Source organism: Tachyglossus aculeatus, chromosome X2, assembly GCF_015852505.1.
Source record: "Tachyglossus aculeatus isolate mTacAcu1 chromosome X2, mTacAcu1.pri, whole genome shotgun sequence".
NCBI lineage: Eukaryota > Metazoa > Chordata > Mammalia > Monotremata > Tachyglossidae > Tachyglossus > Tachyglossus aculeatus.
Window position 1 is genome coordinate 21965323 of NC_052100.1, and position 20196 is coordinate 21985518.

General features: G+C 43.3%; 1 protein-coding gene across 2 annotated transcripts in view; it reads right to left on the bottom strand.

The window, feature by feature from the left end:
* FOCAD (focadhesin) overlaps positions 1 to 20196 on the bottom strand; it is a 197111-nt gene that overhangs the window by 122378 nt on the left and 54537 nt on the right. For both annotated transcript variants that reach the window (XM_038770570.1, XM_038770571.1), the window contains exon 11: positions 15385 to 15642. In XM_038770570.1, the coding sequence (XP_038626498.1) occupies positions 15385 to 15642 (258 nt within the window). The remainder of the gene's footprint in view (positions 1 to 15384; positions 15643 to 20196) is intronic.

Genomic DNA, 20196 nt, shown 5'->3' on the forward strand with positions numbered 1-20196 from the left:
ACCACAGCGTGCTTTCAAGTTTTCAGAGCAGCATTAAATCACTAAGGGGCTTGACCAACACAAGTCATTGTTCCCCCATCTTAGTTCTGGATGGCAAATATTTCATCCCTTCTAAAAGTCCTTCAGAAAAAGAGTATCACCCGCTCTTCCAAGACAAGCTGTATCAATCAATCAATGCTATTTATTAAGCACTTACTGTGTGCTGAGCACTCTGCTAAGTGCTTGGGAGAGTAAAATAGAACAATATAACAGGGTTGGTAGACACATTGCCTGCCCACAAGGAGCTTGTATCACTCTGAATGATCTTCTGAAGAGATAAAAACAATTCTTCTACTCCACCTCCAGCTATCAATCAATCAATCATATTTATTGAGCGCTTACTGTGTGCAGAGCACTGTACTAAGCGCTTGGGAAGTACAAGTTGGCAACATATAGAGACGGTCCCTACCCAACAGTGGGCTCACAGTCTAGAAGGGGGAGAAAGAGAACAAAACCAAACATATTAACAAAATAAAATAAATAGAATAGATACGTACAAGTAAAATAAATAGAGTAATAAATATGTACAAACATATATACATATATACAGGTGCTGTGGGGAAGGGAAGGAGGTTAAGGCGGGGGGGATGGAGAGGGGAAAGAGGGGGAGAGGAAGGAGGGGGCTCAGTCTGGGAAGGTCTCCTGGAGGAGGTGAGCTCTCATTAGGGACTTGAAGGGAGGAAGAGAGCTAGCTTGGCAGATGTTGGGAAGGAGGGCATTCCAGGCCAGGGGGATGACGTGGGCTGGGGGTCGACGGCGGGACAGGCAAGAACGAGGCATGGTGAGGAGATTAGCGGCAGAGGAGCGGAGGGTGCGGGCTGGGCTGTAGAAGGAGAGAAGGGAGGTGAGGTAGGAGGGGGTGAGGTGATGGACAGCCTTGAAGCCGAGGGTGAGGAGTTTCTGCCTGATGCGTAGGTTGATTGGTAGCCACTGGAGATTTTTGAGGAGCGGAGTAACATGTCCAGAGCGTTTCTGGACAAAGACAATCCGGGCGGCGGCGTGAAGTATGGATTGAAGTGGGGAGAGACAAGAGGATGGGAGATCAGAGAGGAGGCTGATACAGTAGTCCAGACGGGATAGGATGAGAGCTTGAACGAGCAGGGTAGCGGTTTGGATGGAGAGGAAAGGGCGGATCTTGGCAATGTTGCGGAGCTGAGATGGACAGGTTTTGGTGACGGCTTGGATGTGAGGGGTGAACGAGAGAGCGGAGTCGAGATGACACCAAGGTTGCGGGCCTGTGAGATAGGAAGGATGGTAGTGCCGTCAACAGTGACAGTATCCTGTTTAGACTATAAACTTGTTGTGGGCAGGGAACATATTTACCAACTTTGTTATACTGTACTCTCCCTAGCACCGAGCACAGTGCTCGCACACTGTAAGCACTCAGTAAACATCACTGGTTGATTGACTGGGCAAACTCAGACCGTAAGATACAACTTGAGGGCTTAAACCCCTGGCTCACCATTAATCCAACGGCCAGCACTAGGCAGTACCGTCCCACCCAGAGCTCAACCCTCATCCACCAGCCCACCTTCCTCCTCTAGCAACTAGAAGACCCCAATGTGGTTGCACAGCTAACTGGGAATGAGTAATAGTCCCTGTCTCCAACTTGGAAGATGCTAGAAAAGGACATCGGATAATAAAAGAGCAGAAAGACTGTGGACTGATGTGGGGAGTCCCTCTTTGTTGAACGGCACAATACTTTACTTTCTCACTAACTAACCCTAGCCCTCCTATTCATCGTCAACAAACGTTTTCTGAATGCCATCAGCTGAAGGACATTGTATTGTGTCCTAAGGATTTACAATGCACAATACAACCCTCATTGCCCTGCAGGACTTGGGGTGAGCGGCGTCGGAGACCCTTGTGGCTTGGAGCATCCAGAAACAATAGCAGCAGCATTTGTCTAGTGGCTACTCGGTGCACTGCACTGAACTCGGCACTTGGGAAGTATGGAACAGTCAAGCAACAGATTCTTTGCCTGCTATCCCTCTGAGGAGACAGATGTGAAAAAAATTGACAACTAGAGTGGGCAAAATCAACAGAACAGACATATATATGTCTCCTCCAAGAGGCCTTCCTGGATTACGCCCTCATCTCCCCTTTTCACCCTGCTTTCTGTACTGTATTGGGTCTATACTCAAGCTCTTGATATTCACCCCTGAACGAACACACACACACACACACACACACACCCCCCCCTATACTGTGCCATTTACCCTATCTCTAATTTAAGGACTGTCTCCCCCTCTAGACTACAAGTTCCTTGCGGGCAGGGAGCGTGTTTACCACTTTATATTGTTTTAATGGTATTTGTTAAACACTTACTATGTGACCAACACTGTTCTAAGCACTGGGGTAGATATAAGTGAATTATATTGGACACATTCCCTGTCCCACATGGGGCTCACAGTCTAAGTAGGAGGGAGAACAGGAGAACTGAGGCACAGAGAAGTTATGTGACACAGAGAAGTACCATGGTCACGCAGCAAGTATTTGGCAGAGCCGGGATTAGAACCCAGGTCCTCGACGCCCAGGCCTGTGCTCTTTCCACTAGGCCCTGCTGCTTCTCCCACTCTATTGTACTGTACATATCCAAGCACTTAGGACAGTGCTCTGCACACAGTAAACACTCAATAAATACCATTGATGGCCGTAGTTAGGAAATAGAGACTGGGCCTCTACCCTTGAGGAGTATGAGGACTCCTCTTTCCAAGAACTCGACTTAGCTACGTGCTTTCATACAGTTATCTTGAATTGTTGATTTTGTAATTTATTGTTGTTAGGCTCTCATTCTTCAACCCACCACTTACACCATGTGCCCCATGGACATGGACAGGGAAATCTATTTACCTTTTATTCACTCCAGTCCTTAGCTCACTGTGGGCAGGGAACGTGTCTGCTATATTGTACTCTCCCAAGTGCTTAGCACGGTTCTCTGCACACAGTAAGCTCTCAGTATATATGGTTGACTGACTGAGCACTGTTGCACACGTGTCCATTGCTAACCTCTTGATCACACCCTCCCTTCTGCCTGGAACTCCCTCTTCCCTCCCATCTGGCGCACCATGGCTCTCTCCATCTTTAAAGTCCTCCTGAAATGACCTCTCCTCCTGGAGGCCTTCCCTGAGTATTCTCTCATGTCCCCACCTTATTCACTCATTACTGCTACTTCAACACCTTTGCATCATCAAAGTGCATGGGTCCTCATGCCAATCCCATAGCACTTAAGTCCGTATCTTTACGAGCACTTGCTTCCTTCTACTTGTAGCATAGTTTATCTTAGTGGAAGGAAGGAAGGAAGGAAGGAAGGAAGGAAGGAAGGAAGGAAGGAAGGAAGGAAGGAAGGAAGGAAGGACACAAGGAAGGGAGGGAGGGAGGGAGGGATGAAGGGGGGAAGGGGAAAAGGAAGAAAGAGGAAAAGAAAGATGAAAGAAGGTAAAGAAGGAAAAGAAAAAAGGAAAGAAAATGGAAGAGAGAAAGAGGAAAAGAAAGAAAGGAAAAGAAAGGAAAAGAAAGAGGAAAAGGAAGAGGAAAAGACAAAAGAAAGAAAGAAGGGAAAGAAGGAAAAGAAAAATGAGGGAAAGAAAGAAAGAAGAGAAAGAAGGAAAAGAAAAATGAGGGAAAGAAAGAAAGAAAATAAGTAAGAGGAGGGGAGGAAAGTGCTCAATAAATGTGATTGATTGATTGATTGTGCACACAAAAAGGTCATCCCTTGATGTGTTGCCATGTTCAGAGCAACTGATGTTATTTTTACTTTTGCCTCCTTGTCTCTTGCTCCTTATGAAGCTTTTGCTCCAAAAAGGCCATTTCTTTCCTTGATAACATTAGGCCATGTATGCCATGCTGGTCTATCCTTGGCAAGTAACATCCCAGTTTTCATCCGGTATGTATGTAGTCTGACATTTTCCTGGATATGTCCTGAAAGTTTAGGTTTTAGGCTTCCTAATTTCAGCACTCCATATAATACAGAAAAGCAGTGTAGTCTAGTGGATAGAGCATGGCCCTAGGAGTCAGATGGACCTGGGTTCTACTCTCGGCTCTACCTGGGTTCTAATCTCAGCTCTACCACTTGCCTGTTGAATAACCTTGGGCATGTTACTTAATTTCTCTATGCCTGTTACCTCATCTGTAAAATGGGAATTAAGACTGTGAGCCCCATGTGGGACATGGACTGTATCCAACCTTGTATCTAACCCAGTGCTTGGTACAGTGCCCGTGCATAGTAAGTGCTTAACAAATACCACAAACTCCTCCCCCGAAAAAACAAACAAAAAATCCCAGTTGTTTAGTCATCCTGCTGTCACTCACTCTCCTATGTTCCACCCAGTGTGGCTGTGTTGAGGTGACCATAGTTGGTTCCAGAACTACTTGTCTATGATCCTGCCTTTACTATTTGCTATTGAGGATAACCCTGAGGCTGTTGGAACTGCTCTAGGAGCTGAGGGTGGATAATAACAACAATAATTATGGTATTTGTTAAGCGCTTATGTGCCAGGCACTGTACTACATGCTGGGGTGGATAAAAGGACACCAGTTGTGTGGAATCCTGGTCTCACAGCTATAGAAAAGGTGGAAAACACTACAGAGCTCTAGAGATCTTTAGTTTGGTCTGGAGCTTGATACCATGCTGCCAGCCCACTTGGAAACATACAAAAGAAATACCAGACAACCTGCGCCCTAGAGGAATTTACCATGTAATGGAGGAGACAAGCAGGCCCAAGTGGCCAAATGTAGACTAGATAAAAGGGTGACAGTAAAGATCCAAATGATTTAAAAGATATATAAATAATGCAACAGACACACAGGTTTCCCTTGCCAACAGTGGGCATTGGGTCCCTGAAGGTAAATGCAGCTGGTATGAGGTAAAGAATGTTGGGAGCTACCTGGCAAAATTATCTTTCCACTGGGCCACAGGAAGCACCCTGGAAAGAGTACTGGCCTGGGAGTCAGATGACCTGGGTTCCGATCATCGCTGAGCCACATGCCTGCTGTGTGACCTTGCACATGTCACTTAACTCCTCTGTGCCTCACTTTCCTCAGCTGTAAAACAAGGATTTGATATCTGTTCTCTCCCCTGCTTAAACTGTGAGGGCCGTGTGGGACAAGGTCTGTGTCTGACCTGGTTGTTTCAACCCTGGGGCTTAGTACAGTGCTTGGTGCATAGAAAGAGCTTAATACCACAATTATTATTATTAGGGAATGTTTGTGGGAGGGGAAGTATTCTAAATATGTTAGTTATATACTGTACAAGTTGCAGTGAAAATCAGCTTCAGTACTCAGGGCCAACTTCAGGTTGCAAGCAAGGTAAGCAGTTGATTCAAAGTGGCATGCAGCAGGGGCTTTCAACCCTGCCAATTGGCAGCTATTTAAGATGGAGCCCACACCAGACCGCCTTATCAAAGTGGCCACCACACATCTGCAGAGTTAAATCTAGCCTAGTGAAAAGAGCATGGGTTTGGGACAGAGAAAACTTGGGTTCTAATTCAGTCTCTGCCACATGTCTATCACATGACCTTGGGCAAATCACTTAAATTCTCTGTGCCTCAGTTCCGTCATCTGTAAAATGGGGATTAAGATTGTGATTCCCCTGTGTGGCAGGAACTGTATTCAACCCGATTATCCTGTATCTACCCCAGCATTTGGAACAGTAGTTGGCACATAGTAAGTACTTAACGAATACCACAATTTATTTATTTTTTATGCCTCTCTCCTCTCTCTGCACCTGTAGCAGCCATTCTGAGTTGTATTTTTACATGGCTCCTCTGATTCTCCATTCAGAAATAAAAGAGTGCTTTTTAAAGTTTGATTTTTTGTTTAAACATCAAGGAATTATTTACCTCCTTTGGTAAAAAGGGAGTACAATCCTTGGACTCTGGGCGTGGGTTGGGGGATACTGGGGAAACAATCTTTAGCGGGGTGGCCCAGAGTTTTTCTTTAGCCAGGGCCGGGCTGTGAGGTGCCCCTGACAGCAAGTCTCTGAGGCACACAGGTGGCATTCCAAGCCAGGGCCCAGTGGCAGGGGGAAGTCAGGGGTTGCAAGAGGGTGCTTTATTCAACTCAGGGTCTCTGTCCCCACCACCTTGGTATCAGCTTCCCCTGCCTGGGATTCCCCAAAGCACAATGAGCTTTATCTTGGAGCTCGCTAAACCCAGGCTCCCCCGCCAGCACAGAGTGAAAACACGTGATTAACTGAAGAACTGAGTGTAATGTTATCACATGCATGAAAAACGGTGGTTACTTGAACTGTACATTGTGGTAGCCAAATTAGCACACAGAAAATTGAGCATGGGCACTTAAAAACCCAGCTGGAAAAGTTGTGGTTGGCAGGAGAAACCTGTTTACACAAAATGCTGGGATGGCTGGTGAGATGGCATGACCTGGAAGATGTAGATGAATCAATGGAATTTATGGAGTCCTTACCGTGTACAGATCATTGTACTAAGTGTGGCTGGGCTTTCTAGATGCCTTCAAAGGTGGGGAGGGATAATAATAATAATGATAGCATTTATTAAGCACTTACTATGTGCAAAGCACTGTTCTAAGCGCTGGGGAGGATACAAGGTGATCAGGTTGTCCCATGTGGGGTTCACAATCTTAATCCCCATTTTACAGATGAGGTAACTGAGGCACAGAGAAGTTAAGTGACTTGCCCAAAGTCACACAGCTGACAAGTGGCAGAGCCTGGATTTGAACCCATGACCTCTGACTCCAAAGCCCGTGTTCTTTCCACTGAGCCATGCTGCTTCTCTGTGGTTTGTGGTTTGGTGGATTTGTGGCGGGGAGGGACTTTCAGGCAAGAGGAATAGGGGCGAGCAATGGGTCAGAAACAGGAGTCAGAAGCAAAATAAGCTATTTGGAGAAGAGTTAAGAGTACAGCCTGGGAGAGAATGAGAGAAGAGAGTCGACATGTATGATGGAAACAGCACTGAAACCAATTGTTAGGAGGTTTTATTTCATGTGAGGAAAAAGTCAGGGAGTTGGGTGGGGGAAGAAGAGGAGGATAATGTGTTCCTTAACAGGGTTAGAAAAATATGACACATGTAATGATTTATCTTCCGTACCATTGCATGTACCACATTTTTATAACTCAGAATAGGGGAGAGGCTTGGGGTAAGGAGACTGTTACAGTAAACCAGTTTAGGCTGAGCCAGGATCATAAACATTAAATCAAATCCACCCTGGTCTCACCATAAAGTGTTTCGGCCAACATTTTTTTTTAAATGAGCAAAACTCTTTAAAGTGAAGAAAACGTTGTTCTCTTTTGAAATTAGGGTCTCTTCCCAATATGTATGACCATCAAAGAACGGAAGAGCTGTTGGGTGAAAATCTCAGTCACCAGTTACCCATGTCCAGGAGGGACAAATGGGCAAAAGAAGAGTGATAGGGACATGGAAATGGTTGAGCAACCAGCTGATATGGCAGGATTCAAAACTCCCAATGAACCACATTGCCTCAAGTTAGATTAGTCACCAAACTACTAAATCAGGTGATACAATTAAGAAGGGTTTAAAGGTGCATCAATCAATGGTATTTATTGAACACTTACTGTGTGCGGGGTAATAATAATAATAATTGGGGTATTTGTTAAGCACTTACTACATGCCAAAGCACTGTTCTAAGCGCTGGGGTAGATACGAGGTAATCAGGTTGTCCCACATGGGGCTCACAGATTTAATCCCCATTTTACAGATGAGGTAACTGAGGCACAGAGAAGTGAAGTGGCTTGCCCAAGGTCACACAGCAGACAAGTGGCGGAGCCGGGATTAGAATCCACATCCTCTGACTCCCAAGCCCATGCTCTTGCCACTAGGCTGTACTGTACTGTGCTAAGAACTTGGGAGAGTACAAAAGAACAGAGTTTGTAGACACCTTCCCTGCCCACGAGGAGCTTCAAGATTTTACACAAGTTTCAAGTACAATGTCCAGCTCGAGAGTATTATCCTAGGAGAAGTATCCTCTTCATTGGCTATAAGCAAGTCAAAGATATATATGTATAACGGTATTCCTCAACCGGAAAAATGTCTTGAGTATATGAGGAAGTAGAACTTCAGTTGGACAAGATGTGAAGGTATTCACTAATTAATTGAACCCAATCTAGAGTAAGTCAGAGGAATGAGAAAGTTTCTTTAGGTTATTAAGTTGAATGTATAGCCATGAGGGGTAACAGATGCCTCAGAGAAGTAGTGTGGCCTAGTGGACAGAGCATGGGCCTGGGAGTCAGAAGGACCTGGGTTCTAATCCCAGCTCTGCCACTTGTCTGCCTGTGTGACCTTGAGCAAGTCGCTTCGCTTCTCTGTGCCTTGGTTACCTCATCTGTAAAATGGGAATTAAGATTGTGAGCCCCAAGTGGTACAGGGACTGTGTTCAACCTGATTACCTTGTATCTACCCCAGTGCTTAGTACAGTGCCTGGCACATATAACAAATACCACAAGTATTATTGTTATTATTACATGTCAATTATTTTCGCCTACTTTTACAATGTATATTTGAATTAATCTTGCCTCTCCTACTGGAGTGCAAACTCTTCTGGGGAAGAGCCAGGTCTTGTTTCCTCCTTAGTAATTTTCTCAGGGTCTAAGAAGTATTAGACATTTTTTGTGTGTTTGAAGATGACACTCCTTGATGAGACTGCATCCATACGTTTGTTGTGAAATAATTTCTTGCTCTGAATGCCGAATATAAGCTTTGTGGGAAGGGAATGTGTCGTCTTTGTTTTGTATTTCCCAGGCCCTTAATAAAGGGCATTTCACTCAATCCGTGCTCGATACATGCTATTGCGACTGCTATTAAAAGCCATAAATCCATCACCAATTGTTGATTTCGGATTTTATGAAAACTTGCCGCTGTCAGCTCACAAGCTAAAACTACATAACTGTTTTCAGAACCAGAGTAACACTGGATAAATAATAATAATAATGAATAATAATTATGGTATTTGTTAAGCACTATGTGCCAGGCACTGTACTAAGCACTGGGCACTGTAGTTTATTGTAGAGAAGCAGCATGGCTCAGTGGAAAGAGTGCGGGCTTGGATTAGTCAGAAGACATGGGTTCTAATCCCAGCTCTGCCACTTGTCAGCTGTGTGACTTTGGGCAAGTCACTTCACTTCTCTGGGCCTCAGTTACCTCATCTGGAAAATGGGGATGAAGACTGTGAGCCCCATGTGGGACAACCTGATTATCTTGTACCTCCCCCAGCGCTTAGAACAGTGCTTGGCACATAGTAAGTGCTTAACAACTACCATCATTATTATTATTATTACTGGATGTGGTCGTGCCCTTTTCTATGATTCTACAAATAACATAAAACAAACCCAACCACTCAATGGCATTCCCTGCAATTGAGTTCTTATATATTTTCCTACAATATGACCAAATCAGCAAATGTGCTTTTTTTAACCTCAATGAAGACCTCAAGCAAGGCATGTGAAAAGTAGCCAAGAAAAGAATTGTTACAAATTCCCAAAGTCCCAAATTCCTGCCCAAAAGAATTTAGATGGAGCTGCTTTCAATTAATACTCTATAAACCTCTTCAGAAACACCTGCCAACTTTTGATTCCCACCCCCAAGAACTGCAATTCCATTTAAGGAATTATTTAGTCACTACTGCCACTTGAAACTCGATGAGAGAGAGAGAGAGAGAGAGAGAGAGAGAGAGAGAGGGAGAGAGAGAGAGAGAGAGAGAGAGAGGGAGAGAGAGAGGGAGGGAGAGGGAGAGGCAGGGAGGGAGGGGGAAAGAGAGAGAGGGGGAGAGAGAGAGAGAGAGAGAGAGAGAGAGAGAGAGGGGAGTTAAGAAAGAAAATTGGAAGACAAAAAATAAATTGAAAATAGTGTCGAGGTAACTGTATGAGGGCACAGATGTGAGATATTAGAGTATTATGCTGAGCTACTTTGTACTCGGGGAGTTTGCTGTTACTTTGGTTTCAATTTATGGGCTAGACAAGTATATACAAAATTAGATGCCTTCAGTAAACAATTTATATTGTATAGAGAAATGAATAAAAATCCATACAAAGAACATAGAAAGAATACAGACAATAATATGGTAGCAAGTCAACTATGTAGCAAGTCAACAAAGTTTACAATCTGATGTTAATATACCTAAACCATATATTTACATATATATATGTATATATATGTGTATATATATATATTGTGTCTTATGCCGTCGAGTCGTCTCTAACCCCTAGCGATGCCATGGACACATCTCTCCCAGAATGCCTCACTTCCATCAGCAATTGTTCCAGTAGTGTATCCATAGAGTTTAATTGGTCAAAATACGGAAGTAGTTAGCCCTAGCCTTCTTCCATATATAGATATATATATATATATATATATGGCCCTCTCAGTAGGGGGCCAAACATTTTACTCTTTTTTCAACAAGACACTTGTTAAGTAGGCATTAATGTGTTTGGGAACATTCCAGAGAAGTAAAAGGCACAGTCTCCTACAGCCTTACAGTCTCCGTGGGGCGGGGGGGGGGCGGGGGGGGAGGTGTACAAGCAGGCACAAATTAAAAGCATGCAATAAATAGGAAAAAAAGAGCACAGTTATCAGTAGAATACAGGGTTATTGAATGAACTTTAGTGGGTGAGGCTGGTTGGCACTAATCCCACTCCCTCCACCATCACTGCTCTACTTCCACGGTACAGTACACCGCATAGTAATCTAGAGAGCAACTGTTGGGCTTTATTCCATTAGCCCTATCAGGCAACAGGGTTATACGACCCACCCATATCAATGTGCTGGAAAGTGTCCAAGTGCCATGGACTTGTGCTTGCAAATTCAAATAAACCCTCTTTTTCTGGAAGAAATCTAGGCTGAGTCTCTTAAATCACCTTGCACCTCTTAGTGCAGATGCGATTTATACGATTCAACGGCCGGACCCGAACAAGATATTCCGCCCCGTAATGGCTGAATCACGCTGAGGCAGAAAACTCAAGAAAGCAAGCCTGAAGTCAAAGCAGGTGCTCCTCATTTAATGAATACGACTACACAGAAGGGCCGTAAGATCCAAGTCCTAGATAACAGCTTTCTGGCCAACATATGGCTACATGGGGTTTTTAATGCCCAAATAAATATGTCGCCACAGAATGAGGTAGATGTACCTTTAGCTTCGGTTTGTAATTTTTCTGTTTCTCTTTGTTTACTTGTCTCATGCTGATACACTCATCCGAAGTTTACTCCCAAACATAATCAATGTTATGGTTACGGAAACAACAGCACGTATCTGCAGAGCTCTTCCTTAAAGTACTGTTCTTTCTGGTCTCCTTTTGCTTGTATGGTGAGCCGGGTAAGCCGCTGACTTCAGGGGGTAGACTATTCATGAGACTCAACTACAATAGAGCTAAGTAGCACCGTGTCCAAAGGCTTTTTTAGTTGGCTTGCCTTTTTGTTCCTTTTTAGCATAATGTATTTCCCCCCCTTTCCTCACAGGGGGTGTCATAGACATTACGAAAGGTCACATATTTTACACATTTTCCATGTTGGAATATTGCTTGTGGCTCCAATAAGCAGCTGAAACAGGAATCTGAAATCTCTGCTTGGGATGATGGTCGTCTGCTATACTCTCTGGGCATGAAAGAAGGACCAGTGAATGATTAGCTTTGAACCAGTCATATGGAATGTTTTATGCTGCACTGAAAACATGCAAGTGGGAAATAAGTATCAAAAGGGCATAAGAATTAAAGGCAAGGAAGAATAGTGGAGAGAGAGGCACTGCACTAAACCTGAATTACACCAAACCCTGCATTTTTTCTCAGCTAGACAGTTGGGTGTTAGGAACCCCCTTCGGTTTTAAAGAGCACTTCAACTAGCAAGGAACCCAGTCGATTTCAGAAACAAGTCAATAACATCAATGTTCGCCAAAGGAAAAAAAAAATACACCATTTGGAAGGCAGCCAGTCTAAGGAATCAACCAAACTTTAATATTGGTTGATCCGGAGCAATCCGGTCTACCTAAATACAAAAAAAAATCAACTTTACGATAAATAAGCGCTGAACACTAGGCATGCATGCCTACAGATTTCCCTGATCTGAAGTCACATTTTTTCCCTTTGCTTGTGGGTAGTCCACAGGTCGACAAAAAGTAATCTTTTTGAATCCTAAATGTCCATCGCTTCAAAACCTCATGCTACTCTCTAGAGGGCAGTGTGAATGACCTGTGGTCACACCAGAGGCTCTCACTGTCCCTGAAATATCAGAGGTCAACCTGGGTGATCTGAGTGCATTTGCATTATTATCCAAAAGTCCCTTAAGAGGTGTGATCCTGACCACAGACTTAATCCTTCAGGCAGCAGGATACTTCACTGGGAACTCAGCAAGAATAACATGGAGGGATGAGAGGTTGGGGTACACCACAGAGGGGGTTAGAGATTGGCCTCCGCTAAACCAACTACTATAACACATTTTGTACTGGCTTCTCTTTAAGGACCCTCTATTAACAACCTGCTTTTGTTGCCTAGAGTTAAGCTGTCATCCCTGAACCCAGGTTCTAAGTGAGTTTTTCCTGAAAGAAATCAACATTGAGCTCAGAATATTTAGAGCTACACAAATTTCACTGGACTGTTACCTAACTTCAATCAGATTTTAGAGGCATTTACTGTTCTTGAGTAGGGCATGCAATCTGAATGGCCCTAACAAGATAATAGATAATAGGGAGATAACTATAAAGACATCAAATGTCCCTTAAGGGAACTTGAAAAGGCAGGTTGAATGATTTATTATATCAACAGAATTTGGTGGGGGGGGGGGGGGGGCACTCCGTTTCTGAAAAGTGTGGATTGATCTCTTCAGGAGAAATGCAGTTAATATTCCCCATTGAAATATAATGCGGATTAATTTATAGTAGGATGGGAAGTTGGCACTTACATCATGTTGAAAACTGTTTTTTCAAACAATGCAACCTTCAAGTGTGCCACAGAAGTTCATTTTGCATGCTGTTTTTCAATCATTCCCCAGAAAATTCAAGAAGAGCCCTCCTTTATCTCCCTTAGCCCCTAACAGTAACCAAAAACTTAAAGCTCTTAAAAAGAAAAAGCTGCTTGGGCTCAACCATGTACAAAGAAAATTCCACAAGAGGAGTGGGGCAGGACTGAAAACCCACTACATTTTCTTAAATACTCACAGTATTTCTGAAACTAGAAATCTTTTTAAAAAAAGAAAATGCCGATGACATTATATTAACTGTTTAGTAGTATAACTATCCAGTGTTAACAATGCATTTCTGTATTATTTGAAACCTCTTCAAAGGAATTCAAAGCACTTTACAGCCATTAACATTCCTGTTAACCTTAATGGCTGTAAAGTGATTTGAATTCTTTTGAAAAGTATTATTATGCCCATACTGCATGTAAGGAAACCTGAACCATAAAGTTTAAATGACTTGAACTATACTGCAGAATCACTGACTCTAAATCCTGACAATTTTTCCCCCACGATATACCCTGATCCACCCCTTCCTCTCACTCCTATTTCCATTACCCTGGTTCAATGATACCAATAATAATATTTGTTAAGCACTTACTTATGTACCAAGCATTGCTCTAAGTGCTGGAATAAATACAATTCTTCCCTTAACCCCCTCCAATCTGGTTTCTGTCCCCTTCACTCCACTGAAACTGCCCTCTCAAAGGTCACAAATGCTCTCCCTCATGCCAAATCCAACAGCCTCTACTCCATCCTAAATCCTCCCCATCTCTCGGCTGCCTTCAACACTGTCAACCACGCCCTTCTCCTGGAAACATTACCCAACTTCGGTTTCACTAATGACACTGTCCTCTCCTGGTTTCCCTTCTATCCTTCTGGCCACTCATTCACAGTCTCCTTTGCAGGCTCCTCCTCTGCCTCCCACCCCCATTGTTGGATAGTGACCGTCTCTATATGCTGCCGACTTGTACTTCCCAAGCGCTTAGTACAGTGCTCTGCACACAGTAAGCGCTCAATAAATACGATTGAATGAATGAATGAATGAATGTTGGTGCCCCTCAAGGTTCAGTTCTGGGAACCCTTCTATTCTCCATCTCTACACCCACTCCCCTGGAAAACTCATTTGTTCCCAAGACTTCAACTACCATGGATGATACCCAAATCTACATCTCCAGCCCTGATCTCTCTCTCTTTCTGCAGATTCACATTTCCGCCTGCCTTCAAGACATCTGTACTTGGATGTCCTGCCATGACCTCAAACAACATGTCTGAAACAGAATGCAACTTCCCACACAAACCCTGTCCTGCCCCCGACTTGCCCATCACTGTAGATAGTACCACCACCCTTCCTGTCTCACAAGCCTGTAACTTTGGCATTATCCTTGACTCCTCTCTCTCACTGAACCCATATTCAATCTATTACTAAATCTTGTTGGTTCACATAGCAGATAGAGCACGGGCCTGGGAGTCAGAAGGTTCTGAGTTCTAATCCCGGCTCCGCCACTTGCCTGCTGTGTGACCCTGGGCAAGTCACTTCACTTCTCTCTACCTCAGTTCCCTCATCTGCAAAATGGGGATTGAAACAGTGAGCCCCACGTGGGGGGACTGGGTCCAACCCGATTTGCTTGTATCTACCCTAGCACTGAGTACAGTGCCTTGCACATAGTAAGGGCTTAACAAATGCCATGATTATCATTATTATTACTACTCCTCCTTTTCATCACTGAAAGTTGGGCTCTCCCCAGATGACATGGTCTGCCCTCTGCTCTTTCTCGTGTGAACCGATCATGGGGAGCCGGGAGGAGATCTGTCACCGGCTCACCGGGGAGGCCTGAGGATTACCCAGCTATGGGGAGCCAGATCTCTCCCAGGAACCCCTGCAAGTTCCTCCCCAAAAGATCCCTGGATCAGCTCGCTCTCCAGGACAAGAGCAAGGACAAAAGGTCCTCACACATGTGTAGGAGTTTCTAATAACTAACATGATCAGTACAGTAATTTGCATCGATAAAGCAAAGGGAGACCGGTGGCGGGACTCGCATGTTCTGACAAGAGGAGATGGAGGGAAATTATCTCCCTTTTCAGGGAGTTGGGAAAGGTTTCATGGGATTTTAGGAATGGTTTAGGAATGGAAAGGGAGGCTAGAACCTAAGCTCCTTGTGGGCAGGGAATGCATCGCTTGTTTTGTACTTCTCTGGTGTTTATTACAGAGGCTTGCACCTAATAGGTGCTCAATAAATACCATTACTACTAGAGCTTGGCAAATTGGAAAAGGGAAAATGATCCAGGTCCTTAAAGGTATTCCGGTCATGCACCTTTTCATCCCCAGGTCCCCTCACCCAGAACAAAAAGCTCTTAAAAAAATTAACAACATTTCTTCTGCAGAGAACAACCAACAGGTGGCTTCAGGCCATACCTGAGAAGAATCAACTTTAGCGATTTCTGTGGTGGCGCACAGAACGTTCTGAAGACTGGGTCCATTTTCTTGAATCAGGAGGTGAGCCAGAAGAAGATAAACATGTACAGGAACTTGAGTAGTGATAGGCAGCAATGATTTAATGGAAGACAACCAGTCACGCACATTGGCCTCGTCTTTCATGAGTTCGAAGATCCGCCAGGTGGTAAACAACGATCCATACATATTTGTCACGGGGAAAGAAAGCTTCCAAGGCAACTGCCAAATTTAAAAAAAAAAAAAGGGAGGTTAGCCAAAGAACAGTACTTCTTTTTCTGAACCTCTCCCTCATTCTAATAATATACAATGAATAACAACTGACCAAATCTCTCTCCACACATCTATCCATGAATGAAAATATAAGGGGAAATTTTGCAAACTGCTTTGGAATTGCATCTTGAGCAGCTAGCAATTACTATATTGTATGGTTTTTCTTAAGCACTTACTATGTGCTAAGCACTGGTGTAGATACAAGATCAGATCAGATCAGATACAAGCTCATAATCTATTTTAACTCCATATTACAAAGATTGGTAGATAGTAATGATATTCTGCCCTCCACCAGAGCAGACACGATGGGATTGGGGAACAAGCACAGATGAGCAAATCACTTCAGAGACTAGTCAGCATCACCAAAAAACTCACATTCACCTATGGAAGGAGCCACTTACAAAGCACTCAAATTTACTACTAATAAGCCCAACTGAACAGACAGTCCTTTGGCCCAAAACTTTTCATTTTCATTCCGGATGGTTCTCTGCCCTAAAAAGTGTGTCAAGCCTGAAAGATACAAGACCTGACCCTGAAATTTCCAAACGTTTTAAATGAAAAAGGGCATGCAAGCTCTAAGTAGTATTGGTACAGACAAAAATTCACATTCATCAACAATGGCTTTATGTTTCTCAGTAAAATGCCATATTCACTTTCTTTAAAAATGCTTTTAAGTCATATTACTTTATGTAACTTGAAATCTTTTGAAATGACAACAAATACCTTAGGCCCACTAACTAATGGACTTGTTTCCTGGAATTTTACCCAACATGTGTGGTGCATCAACCTTCCTACTCAGAATTTTAGTCTTTAATGAGGCCCTTTGGAGAATAGAGAGGCGCATGAGGAGTCTCGAGAAAAGGAGTGGAGACATCTGGGAAGAGTTGATTGAAACAGTGAACCAATAAGCTTTAAACACTCCTCAGTTCAGAAAGAAGTCCTCGAATCCACAACTGATCAGAATCCCTAAAATCGTGGTTGCCACATTTTATTTTGAATTTGTTTAATCGAATGTAAAAGGAAAGCTTTCCTATTTCATTTCAACCATGCAATACCTAAGCAGTTAGAGTCTGCTTTGACCAAACAAGATTACACCTATTAACCTGGAACACTCTTGTTTGTGTACCCCAAATTTAATGGATTGAGATTCTGTAGTCTATTCACATGTACAGTTCCCAGTAACTTGAGTTGAAATTGAAGACTAAGTTTGAACCTTTAATAGTATATTCAAAATATGGCCTCGACAACAACACTATCCTCCCCATCCCAGATGCCCACACCTCAGAATAAATCTTCACTGTTTCTCAATTCACAAATTCAATCTACTGCCAAATCCCACTGGACTTTCAAACACAATATCTCCCAAGTCTGCCCTTTTCCCCTCTGCCAAAATATACTCCAGTCATATCGTGGCTAGACTACTGCATCAGTTGCTTGGCTAGACTCCTTGCCTCTAGCCTCTCTCTCTTCTAATTTACACTCCCCACTATTGCACGGATCATAATAACAGTGGCATTTATTATGTGCCAGGCACTGTACTAAGTGCTGGGGTGGGTACGAGCAAATCGGGTTGGACACAGTCCCTGTCCCACATGGGGCTCGCAGTCTTAATCCCCATTTTACAGATGAGGCAACTGAGACACAGAGAAGTGAACTGACTTGCCCAAGGTCACACAACAGACAAGTGGCAGAGCCGGGATTAGAACCCAGGTCCTCTGACTCCCAGGCCCGTGCTTTTTCCACTAGGCCATGCTGCTCCCCTGGGACCATCTTCTTCAAGTGCTGCTTGGCCCACATCTCTCCTTTCTTCAAAACCCTCGACTTGCTTCCTGAGTTGCTTTGTGACCAACAAAAACTCCTCACAGTAGGCTTCAACTCCCCAGAAACTCACCCCACTTTACCTTTCTGTTCCTTCATCCGCTATTCACCTGCACACTGGCTTTGTTCCTTCCCAGCCGACCTAACTATACCTCTCCCGATTTCCCCACTTCCACTCCTTCTTTCAGGCTGCTCACCCGGTTTGGAAGTCTTTTCCTGCCCAAATCCTATGGCCCACGCCTTTCCCCACATTCAAAACCCTCTTGAAATCCCACCTCCTCCATCGAGTCTTCCCCAATTAATTCCCAGACCCCCAAGCTATACAAAGCGGCCAGTCATTTTCCAATCCTTATGTATTTATTTAAAACTGTCCTCAGCACTTTTGTACATGTTTCCTCGACTATACATTCAATTATTTACCTTAACAACTCTAACTGTAAATAGTTACGTTTGTCTCCCCTCCATCACAGTGTAAATTTCTTGTGGGTAGGGCATATGTCAATGTTCTGTTTTAATCATCCTAAGTGCTTAGTACAGTGTATGGAACCAAGTACGTAGCAAATATACTACTATTATTAGCAAATATTTAGGATTAAGTTTTCGGTTCCTGCAAACCTACCAAGCAACCAGTAAAGACTAATACTAACAATTACAAGGTATTCAGGACTAAGTATTAAGCTTCCCCCCAAATACTCTAGGCAAATTCCATTTAAACCATGAAATGAGCACATCTTAGTGCTTTAATCACCAGGGAGGAAAAATGACCACATTCTGTAGTCCCCAGTTCAATCATGCTATTTCTAAATCTTGTGAGGATCAGAACTCCTTTTGTGGAAATGCATTTCTTCTACTTGCCATCTAACAGCAGGAAGCAGCTTTTATTCCAAAAAAACAACCATTTCCGTCTCTCTCCTGCTGGCTCATTCTTTCATCCCCAACAGTCTCTCAGAAAAAGAGGTGTAATAGCACTTCAGAATTTAATTTTAACAACCCTGCTCAAAATTTTGTACTTTGTGCTGAACATTAATGAGGATGCTTTAAATATGAGTTCCAAATCTCAGGGGATACCATGCTTCTCTCTTCAAGTTAAAGGAGGACTAGTTTTGTTTTTAATTCCTAGAAACTGAGAACAAACCAGTTCTGAGAACAAAACACCATATTTATAAATACTTCCACTTTAAGCAAAAGGCTTCACCTGATTTTAACTCATCAACCACTTTGGGCCCATTAAAAGCAGCTATCACTTTTAGTAAAAGATCAGAAATAACACCAGGTTTTAAAAGGAATTGAGAATTGAAAAACAGAGGGGTTTTTTGTTTGTTTTTAAACAAAGGTCTCTGTTGCCACAATGGCAAGTTTTTTCTAGACTCCGGACAGATTTAGTGGGAGCGGCAACCAACGAATGTAGTAAATTTTTACTTTTCTGAAGAGGGTAGCTGCAGCTCCTTGCAAAATAAAATCTCACTGACCCAGTATTAAAAAGAGTAATTTTAGGGTCCTTCTTCCATCCTCATCACCTATTACAGAAAGAAAAACGAACATTTCAGGGGCTATGGTATATAGCAGTAGTTGCATTTATTGAGTGGCTATTTGGTACACTGCACTATACTAGGCGCATGGACGTACAGAATAACCAATAACATTTGTTGTCCACAAGGACACTCTAATGGGGAAAGAAAAACAAAGAGATGAGTACTCATAGATAAGACGAGTACTAAGAAAGTTGCAAATAAGTTCATATGTACTGGAGCTGGCTAAAAGGATGATATGACTCACGATGTTAGGAAATTTATTGGGGAAAGCTTTATTGGAAGGATATTAGAAGGGATTTAAATGTGGAGAAAGCTGTGGTCTGTCTGATGTGGGGAGGGATTTCGAAGCTGGGGAAACCATATTAGTGAGGAGGCAGTGTTGGAGTCAGGAGCTAAGTAAAGGTTTGAAAGTATACCTCATTTTCTTTTTTGCATTTTAAGCCATAAAAACAATGCTTCATCTTCAAATCATCAAGTAAATAACTGTGTAAGCAAACAGGTTTCTGGGAGTTGAGGCACCGCACATTCTGCTCCCATATCTTTTTTATCACTATGCCAGACAAGGAGAGGTGAGGGGGCAGCTCATCACAGGAACAAAGTGCTTGAAAGTGCCCCTGCTCACAAAAAGCAACAAGAAGAGCTATAAATAATTATAACTTTGGTACTTGTTAAGCACTTCCATGTGCCAAGCACTGGGGTAGATATAAAATAATCAGGTTGGACACTGTCCCTATCCCACATTGGGCTCACGGTCTAAGTCAGAGGAAGAACAGGTGATTAGGCACAGAGAAGTTAAGTGGCTGGCCCAAGATCACACAGCAGGCAAATAGCAGAGATGGGATTAGGACCCGCTGGTCACCCTCTGACTTCCAGGTCACCAGGCTATGCTTTTCAGCAGCTGGACCATAGAGAATGGCCAAAGGTTGGTATTCACTTTATGCTTCATATTTTGTCCCCTTCCCATCTGTCTCCAATTAGGTTTTAAGGTCATCTTAAATTTGGTGTTATACTATAATTCCATTGCACAACGAATCAATGGTGTTTACTAAGCACTTATTCATTCATTCATTCATTTCATTCAATCGTATTTATTGAGAGCTTACTGTGTGCAGAGCACTGCACTAAGCACTTGGAAAGTACAATTCAGCAACAA